The sequence below is a fragment of the Chiloscyllium plagiosum genome, unplaced genomic scaffold (assembly GCF_037043375.1).
Source record: "Chiloscyllium plagiosum isolate Xiang-an unplaced genomic scaffold, Cpla_swu_hap1 HiC_scaffold_13, whole genome shotgun sequence".
Classification (NCBI taxonomy): Eukaryota; Metazoa; Chordata; class Chondrichthyes; order Orectolobiformes; family Hemiscylliidae; genus Chiloscyllium; species Chiloscyllium plagiosum.
This window is the reverse complement of record NW_028270151.1, coordinates 84133168-84149128: the sequence shown is the minus strand read 5'-3', so window position 1 is coordinate 84149128 and position 15961 is coordinate 84133168. Positions and strand designations below refer to the sequence as shown.

The 15961-nt window shown below is 39.2% G+C and overlaps 1 protein-coding gene across 1 annotated transcript in view; it reads right to left on the bottom strand.

Moving 5' to 3' along the window:
- Window positions 1–15961, bottom strand: part of wdr33 (WD repeat domain 33) — a 105926-nt gene that overhangs the window by 58974 nt on the left and 30991 nt on the right. Inside the window, exons 3-5 of the mRNA XM_043701765.2 lie at window positions 5421–5489; window positions 2340–2444; window positions 947–1042 (exon numbers count right to left, since the gene is read on the bottom strand). Coding sequence (XP_043557700.1) covers window positions 947–1042; window positions 2340–2444; window positions 5421–5489 — 270 coding nt within the window. The remainder of the gene's footprint in view (window positions 1–946; window positions 1043–2339; window positions 2445–5420; window positions 5490–15961) is intronic.

Here is a 15961-nt window from a genome sequence, read left to right as displayed (position 1 = left end):
CAATAATTGGTGACAGGAACAAGATGAGATGAGATTGTACAATTAAATGAATCTCAAAAGAGAATTGAGACAGAAACCCTAACAACTCTGTTTTAAAACAACATTTTGTCTAACATGTGGCCCAAGAGGTAAAATACATTGAAATAAAACAGGAAAAGATAAAACATTACTACAGAACACTTCCAGAACTCAGCATGTAGCATTACATATTGTGGAACTGTTTGCAAGTCAACTGAGTAGAAGAATACAACAAGACTCATGGATCTCCTTTTGGGACTGTGAGACTAAATCCCAGTTGACTGTGATCACTGTAGCCCATAAGAACTGCTTGTAATTATTACTATAGGAGCAGGAAATGTTTGAAGAGTACACCCAGTCAACCGTGTAAACCTACAAGAAAAATGCACCTCTCAAGGTAAAGTGTATGGCTCCAGGCAGCAGGCACTCAACCTCAGCTTGAACCATCCAGGATTGCAGCAAGATATTCAAAGAGCTGCAGGAAAATTTGAAATGAGGCCTCCCTGTCTTGCTTGCATAAATGGTTTGGAACTGAATTTAGTGGTCTTCACAAAAGATTTGACTTAAATTGCTTAACCAAGTGGTCAGGAAACATGACAAGCTTGAGATCAATGTGGACAGAAACTTCAGAAAATGCAAAAAAATTACAATGCTCATGTCAGCACTGTACCAAGAGAAATGCTTCTGTTATTATTGAACAAAACAGCCCAAATATCCAATTGCATAGCATCAGTGGATTTCTCCTGAAGCAAGAAAATGCTACCTTCATAACATCAGTTTTGCTGTTAGAAATGTATCACTAGAACATGAACACTGAGCTCTACGACACTGTTCTCCATTGCTAGAGCAAGCTAAAGTACATTCTCTCTACTTGACACTCCTCTACCCTGTCCCACCTCATATGGCACTGAGTTGGAAACTCTCATACCTGCAAAATAGTTTCAAAATTAAATGTGAGCCCATTCCAGAGAGTAAATTCACCACTCGAAGCTCCAGTGACTAACCGCCTTCCTTCAGGAGTCCACTAAACACAAAATGAAAACATTTATTCATATATTCAGAAAGTAACACTGTTTATGCAACACTGCAACAAATATATCTTACAGTCTTCTCTCTAATACATTGCATTAACTGGAGCAGGCACTGCAGTTCAAGGAAAACAAACATATTTTGTACATGTAACTTTTAATAAGGCTAAGTATTACTTTTGGTAGTATCTACATATGTTTGAGATTGAGTTGAGGTTGAGTTGTACAGAAAGGAAATCTTGTATCATTACACAACTCTTTAAAATTTATGAAGCATCCTCATGACTACAAAAGGTGCTTCAACTCAAACACTAAAATCAATCCCTTGAGTAAAGCAAACCTATCAGAAAAGGGCTTTACACAGCTACTGCATTTTTGTGGTGGTTTGAATTGAAAATGGCAGCTAACCAGCCAGTTTGAAAGTGAAGTTTGTTTTGCTCATGTTATTGAAATCAGAATGCAAAGAACTCCGATGACAGTACATTCTGTAACTTGAAATGGAATAGAATTCCTGCTGTTCAAACTTCAATGATTTTGAAGAAACTTTCATGAATAGAATTAGAACAAGATCGGACCTGAAATGTTAATACTGCTTTCTCTCACAAGTACTGCCAGGCCTGTTGAGTTTTCCCAGCAATTTCTGTTTTTGCTTCAGATTTCCAGCACCTACAGTTCTTTGGGGTTTTATTTGGTAGTTTTGAGGTAAACTTTGGGGTAATGAGAAGTGATAAAAGGATTTTAATTAAAATCCTTTTATGTTAGAGGGAAAACTGAATGGAATAGAGTTTATTCCATCATTCTTCACATTGCCAATATTGTGTACCAGCTCCATTGCAATATTTTTGAATCAGTGTATATAAATTAGTTTAATTAAAAGTCTACAATCCCTTCACTATACAGTAACAACAGTGCTTTGATCAACAAATGTTTCCTAGTACCAAATAGTGAGGATTGCAATTGGTGAAGTTGCCATAGTTCTTAGAACCATGGAGCTGTCTCTCCTAAGACAGAGGTCACTGATGGTGAGTTTAAACCAAGGGTTACCATGCTACAAGTGAGGCTGAGGTGTTCATGATAACCTCAACTGGTATGGGAACTAAACCCACACTTGGCATCACTTTCCATTGCAAGCCAGCCACCCAGCCAACTAAACTAACCTACCCTTTGATTACAGTTGATGGGTTCTGAAATAGCTGTTTAATTCCAGTTTATTAAAACAGTTTGTCAAAATCTAAAAGGGTTCACAATATATTACCTACTTAAACTCTAATCCAAATTATTGTGCGTACTTACCCTGACAACAAACACGGGACATTTCACTTTATTGGTTGACGTTCTTACAAATTTTGTTGTCACAGCATTCATAGGATTCTGCAGCATTCCCATTGGTGGGACCAACTGGAAAACATCAGAAAAAGTAAAACTATCACTGCCTGTGTAACTAAACAAAACCAGCAAATAGCAAAGACAACATTAGAACCAAAAAATGTAAAAACAAACCCACAAGAAAGCCAAGTTGTTCAGAATCAAGACGGCTCAAACAGTGTATTATTTAGTTCAATGTTTTAAAAATGTTCTATTTTTGATTCTTTAGTGATTGTAAACTATGGGAGGCTGTTCATGCTGAGAAACTCTTTCACGTTAGATTAGTTCCTGAAGAAATCACAGAAATTCTCTAATTTTCTCTTCACGCGTCTTTCTAAGAAAATGATGATTGTATCTCATTTGTTTGCTCCCGAGATAATTAGAAGCCAAGTATAGCTTTCCTTCTGAACTCTCAGATACGTCCAGAGACTCTACTTTTCTTCAGTCTTTTCCTGATAATTTAGAGGATGGGGAAAGTACCTACAAGGCCAGCATTCATTTATACATCCTTAAAGTGGTCATGGTGCACCATTTTCTTGAATCACTGTAGTACTTGGGGTGTAAGTACATGCACAATGCCACTAGCAACAGAGCTCTAGGATTTTGATCCAGCAAAAATAAAGGGACTATTACATACTTTCAAGTCAGGATGGTGTCAGACCTTAACAGGAACTTGTAAGTGGCGGTGCTCCCATGTGCATGCCGTCCTCCTTCTTAGTGCTAAAGCTTGCAGGTTTGACAAGTACTATTGAAGAAGTCTTAGCCAATTGCAGCAGTGTGTTAGTTCACATTGCAACCAGAGTACACCAATGGCAGGAGTGAATGTTCAAAGTAGTGGATGGGGTGCCAATCAGCAGGCTGAATTGCATCAAGCTTTTTCAGTATCATTCGAGCTACACTCATCCAAGCAAATTGACATACCATCATACTCCCAATTATCTTGGGCATGGTGGACAGCTTTCAGGGAATCAGAAAGCAAATCACTCGCTGTAGACTATCTAACTTCTGACCTTCTGTTAGTATCCACAAGATGTGTGTGGATAGATCAGTGAAGACATTGGTTGATGGTGGGAGAGTCGACAATGCCACTGCCACTGGATTTCAAGGGGCGGTGGCAAGATTCTCATTAGCAGACATTGTGTGACACGAATGCTATTTGCCACTCATTAGTCTATTTCTGAGTAGTATCTTGGTCTTGCAAAATTATTTGACGAGTTACAAATAGAACTAAAAACCATCCAAACATTGAGCGAATTAAATCTAGAACACTTCTTTGAAGGAGTCTTGTACCAATGTCCAACACTGAGATGACAGACCTGAAACCTGCATCTTCCACCATATTAGGTATAACCTCAGCTAGAGGACAGCTCCTCATTTCACTGCAACATTCCAACCCAAATATCTTCCTTGTCCAAGCTTGGACCAAACTGTCATGATCTTTGCAGCATTTGGCTCCTGGCCAAATCCAAACCAAATTTTGTTATGCAGCTCATTGGTGAGCAAGTAATAGCATTGTCAATGGCCATTCCATTAATGGAAATTGGCTGGTCGGATGTGTCCTGCATTTTATGGAAGGTGATAACCAGTGTTCCCTGTAAGCTGTGCAGCCACACAGCTGCTCCAAGGTTCCATGCATACCAATTGGTATGCCAATGCATTAACTTTTGGTTTCGGAAGTCACCACTGCACACAGGCCTTAGAGGTCAGCACAGAAGAAAGGAAAATCAAAGGAAACATAGGTCATAACTGGACAGTTTCCCACTTTATCAGACAGATATACTTAAACAGTGTGGCTATAGGCATGGCAGGTTTTGGAGAAAAATTCTTCAACTCAATAGCAGTAGCAAGTTAGGAGCTGAGAGCCTTTGCTTTGCCAACATTCTCTTCCAGTTTTTGATACTGCAGAGTGAATTGAAGCAATTGAAGACAGGTCTGGGAAATCTAAAGCCACAGGTGGTGGCCGAGGTGCTTAATGGGATTTAATGGCTGAAGGTGGTTGTAAATGCTTCAGCTTTGCCTTTGCACTCCAATACTGGAGGATGGGGTCATTGCTAGTTGTCCACCACAAACAGAAATTGGGTCTGGCAGTGCTGCAGTTTTAATCTGATCGGTTGATCATGCCAAATAATCTTCACTACTTAGAATACACGTGTTGCAGTTTCACAGATTGACACCACATTGTCAGGTACATATGATACTGCTCCTGAGTCGCCCTTCTATACTCGATATTGAATAAACCAAGGCAGCAAGTGATATACAGGGCACAGGGGTTACAAGTTGCAGCAGAATTCCATTCTGCTAACTGCCCACATTACATAGTTGCCAAGTGTTAAACTGCTAGATCTGTTTTGAGTCTATTCCATTGAGTGCAGTGGTCATGCTCCACAACGTCATGGAAGATGCCCTCACTGCAGACAGTCCTTTGTTTTCCACAAGGACAGTGGTCACACCTACAAACACCATCATGGGCAGGTGCATTTGCAATGGATAGGTTGATGAGGGTGAAGTCAAAGAGGTAATTTCTTCACAAATGGATCCCCCAATCACCTGGCTGAGTCTAGTCTGGTACCAAGTCCCTCAGATTCAGCCAGCAGGGATGTTATGGCACCTTGTCAGTGGACAATGAAGCTTGTTTTGATTTAACGTATGACCTGATGCATGTCTGTCTGCCTGACGTACTTTTAATCTGAGCTCATTCTTTCTTGGAGTTACTCGCTTTGAGTAAACTTAGAGTACCTTTGTATTCATTTGCCATCAGGCTAATTTTTACAACATAATTTATTTAGTTTACATACACAAGCAGAGCTATAGTCATGAAATAAAAGTTCATTACAAATGGATGCAGCAGTTCTGTCATCTAATATACAAAAGTGTAAATATCTTTGCCACTAAAATGGAACTAAATTAAAGTAACAAACGGGATCAAAACAGCAAAACCAAGTCACAAAGCGAGAGCAGCACATTGAAATAGTCCAGAGAATTTACTAAGGCTTGATGTGAGAAGCTTACATCATTATAATAAGCAGAATCAGGCTGGATTGCTCGAAGGTCTCGATGATCCCTCTGCCAAACCCGATTCTAAAATTGAAAAGAAAAAAATCAGCAAGTAAAGAACCAGGCAAGGAAAATAATGCACACTCATTAGACATGTTAAAAGGCAAAAGCATACTCAGTTACCGTTCTTACACATAATACTGTGTTTCAATCCATCGTCATTACATTCAGTATGAATGATCCATTAGCTACACTACAGATAAATCAGCTTTCTTGAATTTTTATTCTTAACTGCAGTGTATCAATGACCCTTGTTCTATATTTACCTATTGTTGCCAACACTTTCATTTGTCCTGTAGACTATTATTAATTATCAATACTGCCAGACTACCTAAGCCCTTTCTTTGTTAAGTTTAGGACCATCATTCATTCCAAATTAAGAGCTTTCAAAGATTATAATATTCTGACAGATCAGAGGAACATATAACCTCCAGATAGCATAGTACTTCTGAACTTGCTTTGAACAAGACAATGTGAATGGCCAACTCAGTTACTTTTTCCTAAATTTCACTATTCCACACCTCATTCTTCTTGCTGGAATCAAATGATTTCCCTGGGCTCTGCAGCAAATGTCAGTGTGGGAAATATCTCAACCCAGAGCATTCACTAAGTTAATCCAGAATGAGAAGGCAGATTCTGGTAAAAAGAAACACAGGTGAGGAAGACTGACTCAATATTTTTGCGCAAGCAACAAAAAGTGATGATGTAAGTAGCAATTTCAAAACATGCGATTTCCAAACTTTCAATTCCTTTTATGTCAAATGAATATTAAAACAAATAGGTTTGGTACTTCTCAGTCTAAGGAATCATTCAGTTGAAATTCTACTTTTTCTTCTTTGAGCTAGCTGATCTCAAGGCAGCATTAGAACTTCATTGCTTCTGGGTTTGGAGAAGGGAACACAGACAAGAGTAAGGGGACTAAAAAGAAACTTAAAAGGTCTTGAGGAACTTTGTTAAGGTCTTGGTATGGCAGGAGATGTTTGTCTTCCTTGATTTAATGGACATTCCTGAGGGTTATGGCACCTTAGCAAAAACACAGAAGTAGTGTGCAATATCAAAGCAGCCAGGGTGTTGGATACAACTTCAGGGTTCCAATAATATACATCATTACAGTGTTCAGTTGGATTTCAGTAGGTCAAGTACAAATACTTCTGGTTTATCCCAATGCACAGTACTCTACTCAAGTACAGGGTACACAAAGACTATTAATGATGTTCAAGGCACCGATGGTGATGTTCTCCAGTCATGTGCTTGCCAATATCGAGACCAGCTTGACCAGAGTCTTATTTTGGGTGGCTAGGTTCTTCAGGTGTTCATAGAGCGTGCATTCTATAATTTCTATGTTGTTCACAGGGAAAACCATAACCCATAAAGAATGAATATACAAGTGCCAATAACAACAACAAAGATTTCTAGCTGCCATTCTCCAGATAATGAGTTCTGGACATGCAATGTTAAAGTCAGGAAGTCAACAAAGTTAATTACAAGAGGGCAAAAAATGGAAGAGCACAGCAACTATTCTATTCTAGGCCAAAATTTGGAAACAATTTGCTTACCTACTCTTTTACTGTATCTAGCAAGAAAAGAAAATATATTGGATAGACAAAGGAAATGACATGCATTGAAAAGTGCAGCTGTCTTCAAAAAGATCCATTTTCTGTTAGTGGAATGTCCAAACATGGCTTGTGGTCTTAAACCTTTGAGAAAAATGTCTAAAGTTGCCAGAATTATTTGGATTGGTCCTCTGGGAGAAGTACAGTGTCTTCTGAGACTGGTAAGAGTAAGTGCTTAAAAAGTGGATCAACTCATTGTTACCATCAATCTTCAAAGCTCTTACATTTTATTGAAATAGACAAATTTGTCATTTTAAACAAAAAAATCAGAGCCTGTCATTTCACTACATCTGTTTATATCCACCTGAGAGCTACCATTGAGATGAATGCATCATGACTGAGTGCACAGTCTTTCGTTATCAGTGAGGTGGCTGTCAGCTCACAGCTCCAAATATTTTAATGTTATTTGATATAGGGCTATGAACATAAATGAGGTGAGGGCAGGGTGCTTGAGGACATTTTACAAGTCTCTGAATTCAAGGCCTTCCTTTCACACATCCAATGGCTGCCTTTGAAGTAGTTCAGGATGCAGTGAGCCCGGTTTATTAACTTCCATTTCCCTGGAATGAAAATCTGATCAGCCAAACCACTTTCTCCCAAGTCCAGCTTCCAGAGTCAGGAATTTTCTGAACTTTGCTCTCCTGACCCATAGCCTCTGTCTACTGTCTCAAACATACCACAATTTGAGGAAGACCAAACTGAAAAAGAGAGAAGACTATGATCTATAACACTGGACATCAGCTTTTGTACATCTGATTGACTGAGCATCTATCTAATTCCATTTAGAAAATTATTATGAACCTGCTTCATGCTGTGCATTCTAAATCACATCACGTTGTGTGGTATACATTTTTCAAAATGTCTTTCCTTCTTTTGCCAATCATCTTAAATATAAGTCGACTAGTTACATAGGTGCATACAAATGTAAGAAAGAGAGAGGGTACTTATCACTTTTGGGTCAGGAGAGCAAAGATCAGAAAATTCTTTGACAAATTTGTTAGAATTCTATGAAGATGTAACTAGTAGATTTGACAAGAGGGAGCCAGTCAATGTGGCACATTTGGACTTTCAGAAAATGTTTGACAAAGTCCCACATAAGAGATTATTATGAAAGATTAAAGTGCACTGGATTGGGAAATGTATTGAGATGGATAGAAAACTGGTTGGCAGAGAAGAAACAAAGTAGGAATTAATGGGTCTTTTCAAATTGGCAGACAGTAATTAGGGGGTCCCACAGGGAACTGTGCTGAGATCCCAGCTATTCACAATATATATTCATGATTTGGATGAGGGAATAAAACGTAACATCTCAAAGTTTGCAAACGATACCAAATTGGGTGGGAGGGTGAACTTTGAAGAGGATGCAGAGATCCTTCAGCATGTACAAGTTGGGTGAGTGGGCAAATCAATGGTAGATGAAGTATAGGCTGGATAAATGTGAGGTTATGCACTTTGGAAGCAAAAACAAGGCGGCAGATTACCACCTGAATGACTGTAAATTGGAAGAGGTGAGGGTCCTGGGTCGCTGAAGGTGAGCATACAGGTGCAGCAGACGGTAAAGGCTGCAAATGGTATGTTGGCCTTCAATGCAAGAAGTTTCGACTACAGGAGCAGGAATGCCATGGTGAAGCCACACCTAGAAGACTGTGTGCTGTTTTGGTTCCCTTTCCTGAGAAAGGATCCTGTTGAGGGAGTGCGAAGAGGTTTACCAGGCTGATTCCAGGGATGGTGGGGCTGATGTATGAGAGATTGAGTTGGTTAAGATTGCTTTTGCTGGAGCTCAGATGATTTTGGTGGGGGGGGGGGGGGGGGGCGTGAAATTGCTTCAAGATTTATGAAATTCCAACATGATTAGATAGATAAATGTAGGGATGGTGTGCCCAATGTGCCCAAAATACTCATCCAAAGAGTAAAGAGCCTGTGCAAGTCATTACCAAGTTGTTGCTTCCAAAACACAATGTACTCAAGAGGCAGCTAGATATAGCACTTGGGGTGAATGGGATCAAAGGTTATGGGGAGGTAGTAGGATTATGCTACTGAGTGGGACAACCAGCCATGACCAGGATGAACTGCAGAACAGGCTTGAAGGGCCATATGGCCTCCTCCTATCTTCTACGTTTCTTGAGCCACCCCTCCATTGATAATATTCTAAACAGCTGTGCCAACACTGATAATATTCTAAACAGCTGTGGCGTCAAATTAATGTTCCTGCCTGTCCTCCACGCCCTTTTTACTCCTTGGTTTATCAAGAATCTCGCTCTGTGATCAAATATAAATTTTAAATATTCAGTGAGCCTGACCCATCGCTCTCTGGGATAGTGTGTTCTGCAGGCTCTCAACCATGAGGAAACAGTTCTCTTAATACTAATCTTAAATGAGAGACACCTTATTTTTAAAACTGCATTGTCTCTCCAACAGGGTGAGTGACAAAGGGATACTTTCTTACAGCATCCACTGTCAACTTGCTTCAGGATTTTATGTTTCAATAAAACCTTTTCATTTTTCTATACTCCAATGGATTCTGGTCCAATCTATCATAATGTCCTTATCCAGGAATCAGTTGAGTGAAGTTTTTCTGAACTGCTTCTAATGCAACTATGTTCTTTTTTACATAAAGTAACTGCAAGTGATAGTCAAGGTTCTAATAATTGTGCCACTGGAAACACTTTCTACTTAATTGTTTCAAAATTCTTCCTACTTTTGTACATCTGTTAAATCTCCCCTTAATCTTCTCTGTTTTAGTCAATGCTAACACTTCAGTGCAATACTTAAGGAATGCTGTGGTGTTGGAGTTTCAACCCAAGATTACCTATTTCTTCTTCTACAGCATCACTTCTGCAAAGCCTTGTTGACATTCAATTGCTGTGAAAAGTTCGATAAGCTTTTTAAGGAAAACTTGACAAATATTTTAGTCTCTGCATATTCACTCAAGTCCTAAATTCTGGTACCATTTTAGATCTCTTTTGCCTTCTTTAGAGAGTGAATGGCAGCCTAGTTCTGCACGGAGCTATACCGCACAACTGGGACAAGATAGTCATACAACACATTTGTGCTTTATGCTTTGGCATCTCTTCAGCATGGGTTTGAAACAAACCCGCCTCAGGCAAGTGTCTGTGTGGAGTTTGCACATTCTCCCTGTGTCTGCGTGGGTTTCCTCCGGGTGCTCCACTTTCCTCCCACAGTCCAAAAGTGTGCAGGTTAGGTGAACTGGTCATGCTAAATTGCCATAGTGTTAGGTGAAGGGGTAAATGAAGGGGAAAGGGTGGGTTGCTCTTTGGAGGATCAGTGTGGACTTGCTGGGCCGAAGGGCCAGTTTCCACACTAAGTAATCTAATCTAATCTAACCAAATCCACAGTTACTTGATGGATTTAACCAATCCACTAGCCATAAGAATGTAAGTAAAGAAGGGCTGAGGTATTCTCAATTAAGTTTTTGCATTGGTGGCATTGTTAAGTGAGTGAAAGCAAAGCAAATTTTATTGTATATTTATCTTGTGCTTATTTAAAGTGAATGCGAATCAGTGCACCCTGAATCTAATGCTCTCTACACCAGAGCTAAGTTTCTGACAATTGTTCACAGTGTTTCACAGTGAAACTATTCAGTTTCCTAGTAGAGAGTAATCACAAAGTACATTATATGGGAATATGACAGATAAAGAGTGAAGTACAAACTCAAGTCTACCTCACTTATATGGAAATAAATGTTCTTGCTATTCTTACCACTGGAGAAAGATACGTCGTTAAGAAAAATATTAGGGTGATTATTGGTCACAGAAAGACATCAGATTGTTTGCAATATGGGCCTATTCCTTTTCAGAATTATCATGAGTGTTGTATAGCAATATTGAAAACAGAACACGAGTATTACCAGTGGGAGGAAATAGCCGACACTCTCACCTTTTAAAAGGTACAAAATTAGAGTTAAAACTGTATATTCGAATAGAGACAGCTGTTTCTACATATAACATTGTTGATATAGGAAATAAAAAAAACACAATATGCATTTCAGTTATATTTCAGATAGGATACAATTTCAAAGTCAGGTCCCAGACAATCTCCACCAAATCCCTGATATAGTCGGATGGCAGCGTTCATGGAAGGAATATCTTTCCTCTTTTTATTGTGCATCAGTGTCCAAATGCAGCGCAAACTGGAAATTGAGTATTGACCCTATCCCGGAATGTGCAGCATCCACAATACAATTCAAAATCTTCATTTCCAACTGAAGTCCACAGAACAGAAGCAACTCAAATGTGAAGTTATCTGCACAATGTCCTAGATTAACAGCGGTATTTGTCTGACAAAATTATGAAAGCCAAACCAATAGCTCAGACATTTGCCATTAGATTCAACCATTAGACATCAACATTTGCAAAGAAATTGGATATGGCATCATTGTATGTAAACATTTACATCAGGAACACAAATGGAATAGAAATGGATAGACTACAAGTCGGAACAAATGCACAAGCTGGAAATCACAGTCATGCTGCACATTGGAGAATTCAGAGGCAAAGTGGGCTAGTACAGATTTGATCTTCACTCTTTTCCATCTTAACTGAAAGAGACTGGCTTCATTGTTCCCATGATTAGGAAAGGGTACTCTTTCATGGCTTACCATGAAAAAACCCTAAAGCAGCTCATGTAGTAGAACCCCAAATAAGCAGACTGAAAATCAAGGATAATCTCTCCAGGACACATCATCAGCTTGTGAGGCGGAAATGGTTATACAAACAATACAACGCAGGTACAAGTACAGATTGGACAGGAGAATGTAGGGAGAAACATTCAACCTAACATTGATAACAGAGAAAATTCTTCAGAATTAGTATCAGAGGACATGATTTTATCCTCCCAACAGAAGCAGAGTCAGTGTGGCTAAAAGAATGACTATTAAATATCCACAATAGGTAACCCAGTCTTCTTGAACCTACATATATTTGGTCTTAGCAGAAGTTGGGCAACTGCTATACTTATAGGAGGCAGGTCAATGAAATTTTAAACTGTCTGCATGTTTTCATTCTAATAATGGTTCAATTATCTTTCCAGACTTCTGTGATAAACACACCCATCCCGCTTCCAACAATCATTGATCATCTTCAACCCTTACCTCTCTCCACATCAATCCCACTCTCCATCCCAAACCATTAAAGCCAACCACTCCTGTGCTGCAACATTGTCCCATTAACAGATAGCTATGTCTGGCAATAAAGTTGGCTTTCAACTAGAATCATTATTTTTTTTTAAAATCAAGAGTTAAACCCCACAGCATTTTTGGAAACAGAATTTTAGACTTCCTGACCATAACTCCACCCTACAAAATACCAGGGTAAAGGAATCTTAAAGCACAAGAGGCAGTCATTAAACTCATTTCACGATATACACAACACTTTTGGGGATTCAGTATGAACAGATTTCTAATACAGGACAAATTATTTTCCACATTAAGATCATAAGATAGAGATTCTGCACCTTTCAAGATAATCAGTCATCAGATTGTCAATGTAACTGATCTCTTCAGAAAAATTAAGTTTCCTGTCCAGACTCCAACAAGAAACAAGTTTCTGTATTGTCAGGAAATGTAACAGTTCGTTGTCAGTTGGAGTAATTGGCCAAATTTGCACTGCAAGATTCTATGACTTTACAAAGTAAATGCTATATCTACAAAATACCATGGGTGACAAAAACTGTTCATTTCAAAGAATGGCATTTTAAAAGCCAAGACACTATTATGTCGGCAAACACCGTTAACCAATTTCCACGGGTGAGTTCCCAGAAATTGCAAATGAGATAAATAACTGGCTACAAAACTAAAATACTGGGAAGTTGAAATAAATTAGAAAATACTGTAAATACTTAGGTCAGGTAGCAGTTATGGAGAAACTAAGTTAATATTTCAACAATGTTTCCTACCATAATCCAAAGTTGGGTGGATTAGCCATGGGAAATGCATAGTTACATGGATAAGATGGGAGGACTGGGTCTGGGTGTTTTTTTCTGCCGAGGGTTGGTGTAACACGATGGGGTGAATGACCAGCTTTCACAGTGTAGGGATTTTGTGATTCTATGAACTTGTTTATCACCCTATGGTAAACACCCTAATGCAAGAGAAAGGAAACATAATTAAATTTCAAAACACGAGGAGATATTAGGAAACTCTTGGACAGAGGTAAGTTCGAAGAACCATCCAAGCGGGAGGGGGAGAGAGAGCAGTGGGGGGGACGGGGGGGGAAGAGAGAGAGAGAGAGAGAGAGAGAGAGAGAGAGAGAGATGAAGCATAGAAATTCTAAGACTTACGGCCCAGTCAGCTGAAGGCATAGCAACCAGCAGTGGGGTAATTAAATTTTATGATACACAACGATCCAAGATCAAAATACAAAGTTGTGCCTGAAAAGATTGGAAGTAGAAACAGCCAAGGGGAGAGGGATTTGAAAACAAGGTTGTGAATTTTAAAATCAGACTTCAGCTGACCAGCAGGCATATTGATGGTTGCACGAGACCCAGTGCCAGTTCAGATATGGATGGCAATTTGAATTAGCTCAAGTTTACAGAGGGGTGGTAGATGGAAGGAAAGCAATAGAATCTAGATGTACCAAAGATTTGGATGAAAGCTTCAGCAGCAGAAGGACTGAGGCATCGGTGAAGCCTGATGATATTGCAGAGATGGAAGTAGGCAGTCGTAATGGTGCAGCATTCGTGGAAGCTTAATTTGGGGTCAAAGAGATGCTAGAATTGCGAACAATCCAACTGATGACGTTAGCAAATTACCAGTCTGAGGATTGGAGCAATGGTAACTAAGGAACAGAGATGCAAGTAAAGATCAAGGACAATGATTTCTGTTCTTCCTGATAAGTAGCTGGGAGGATACTTCTGCTCATTGGAAATTTATATTGGACCAGCTGTATGACAAATTAGAAATTATTTGGAGATGTAATGAAACAGAATAGCATCATCAGCATACATGTGCAATTAGACATCCTTTATTTTCCCAGATGATATCACTTCTGGCAGCATGTAGATGAGAAACAGAAGGGGCCAAAGATAAGCGTTCCAGAAGATCCCAAGTGCCAATGATTTTGTCAGAATTGGAATAATTGCAAGTATAGAAGCAATGAGAGGTCAGGGCAAAGAAAGAGTAGTGTGCGTGATCTGTAATAAGGTGGAAAGCAGGAATAATTAAATGACAAAATGAGACGATGCAAGACAAAGGGAAAAGCACAGAAACAAATGAGAGTCTAGAGGAGTTGTAAATCTCAGAATCAATAACTGCAGCTGAAGCTACAAAAATAGGAACATTGATAGAGAGTTAAGGAAATTAGTGTTAAATATGGTAGGCTGTAAAGTTCATCAAATGTTTTCATTGAGCTTTACTGGAACACATAGGAAGGAGAGGACAGAAGAATCTTGTATTCATACAGTGTTTTGCACAACCATAAGGTGTCTCTCAGCATCTTATAGCCAAAGTACTTTTTAAGTGTAATCGCTGCATAATATAGGAAATGTGGCAAACAATTTGCACACAACAAATTCCCACAAACATCAAAGTGCTAAATGACGGGTAATCTGCTTTTGTGATGTTAATAAAGATTTGCCAATATTTATCAAAATAGAACCATGGGATTTTTTTTATCTTGAAGGATAGACAGGGCCTCATCAATGCTTCGTTCAAAGATGACAGCACCAAGCATTCACATGACTTTCGTGCTCAAGTGCGAAAGTGGGTCTTGAACTCTCAAACTCAGAAGTGATCATATTTCCAACTATTTCCATTCCTGATGAAGGGCTTATGACCAAAACGGTGATTCTCCTACTCCTCGGATGCTGCTTGACCTGCTGTGCTTTTTCAGCACTATACTCTAGACTCTGATCTCCAGCATATGCAGTCCTCACTTTCTCCTGTATTTCCAACTAGGTAATGAGTGACATTGAAAAGTGAGAGTGGGAACAGGATTTAAATTGCATTTAAATTGGAAAAAACTATAAACTCTATTTCATCCTTGCCAGCTGATGGAGATGCTTCCTAAGACAACTACCCAAGCTGCACTGGGATACCAATGTAGAAAAGACTACATTATAACCATAAATACTGAACTGAAATGAACACAAATGAATTACTGTTTCACGTGGATGATATGTGTGGGGTCCCAGAACAAGAAAAGCAGTGAGAGGGGAATTGTTGAGCTCCTGTGCTTCCACAGGAAGACTTATGGAAGAACAGGAGTGCTGTGCATCATGGAAGAGTGAACCAGAATGTTATAGAAGATACAGTTTCTTCAGAACGATGGAAGGGACAAAGATGGAAAAAATAGCTAGATTATGGCATGATGCTGGAGGCCACAGACAATATCCCTTGAATATGGACACAGAGTGCAGGATAAGGTCATGGGATACCCACACAAGGTTCTATTAGGTTGATGGAAGATGCGAGCCCTGCAAACAATAGTGGAGGGGATTTCTTGGCTGAGGAGAAACATTATAGAAAGTGGCACTGAGTATACATGCAATGAAAACTCAACAGAATGGCACTGAATCCTAGAAAACAGATAGAAATCAAAACAGCTGTGCAGGATTGAGAGTTCGTAGTAGAGAGTAACGGTCTATTCCTCCCGGCAGGGAAGAATTAGAAATGGATCATCTGAAGGCAAGGGAAGGATAAATATCATGTACAATTGGTAACACTTTTCAGCACCAAAATAATTCATGCACCAGATAAAGTGCGAAGGAGCAAACCAGAATAGGACTAAAACAAAGGATGTTTTCTGCATACCATGAGAAACAGGCATAGGTAGAATTCATACAAATTTTCATTGCAACATTTATTTCGAAGAAGTGAATTTTGTCAAAGCAGAGGTTAATCAATGAAAATAGTTGCACACCCAGGCA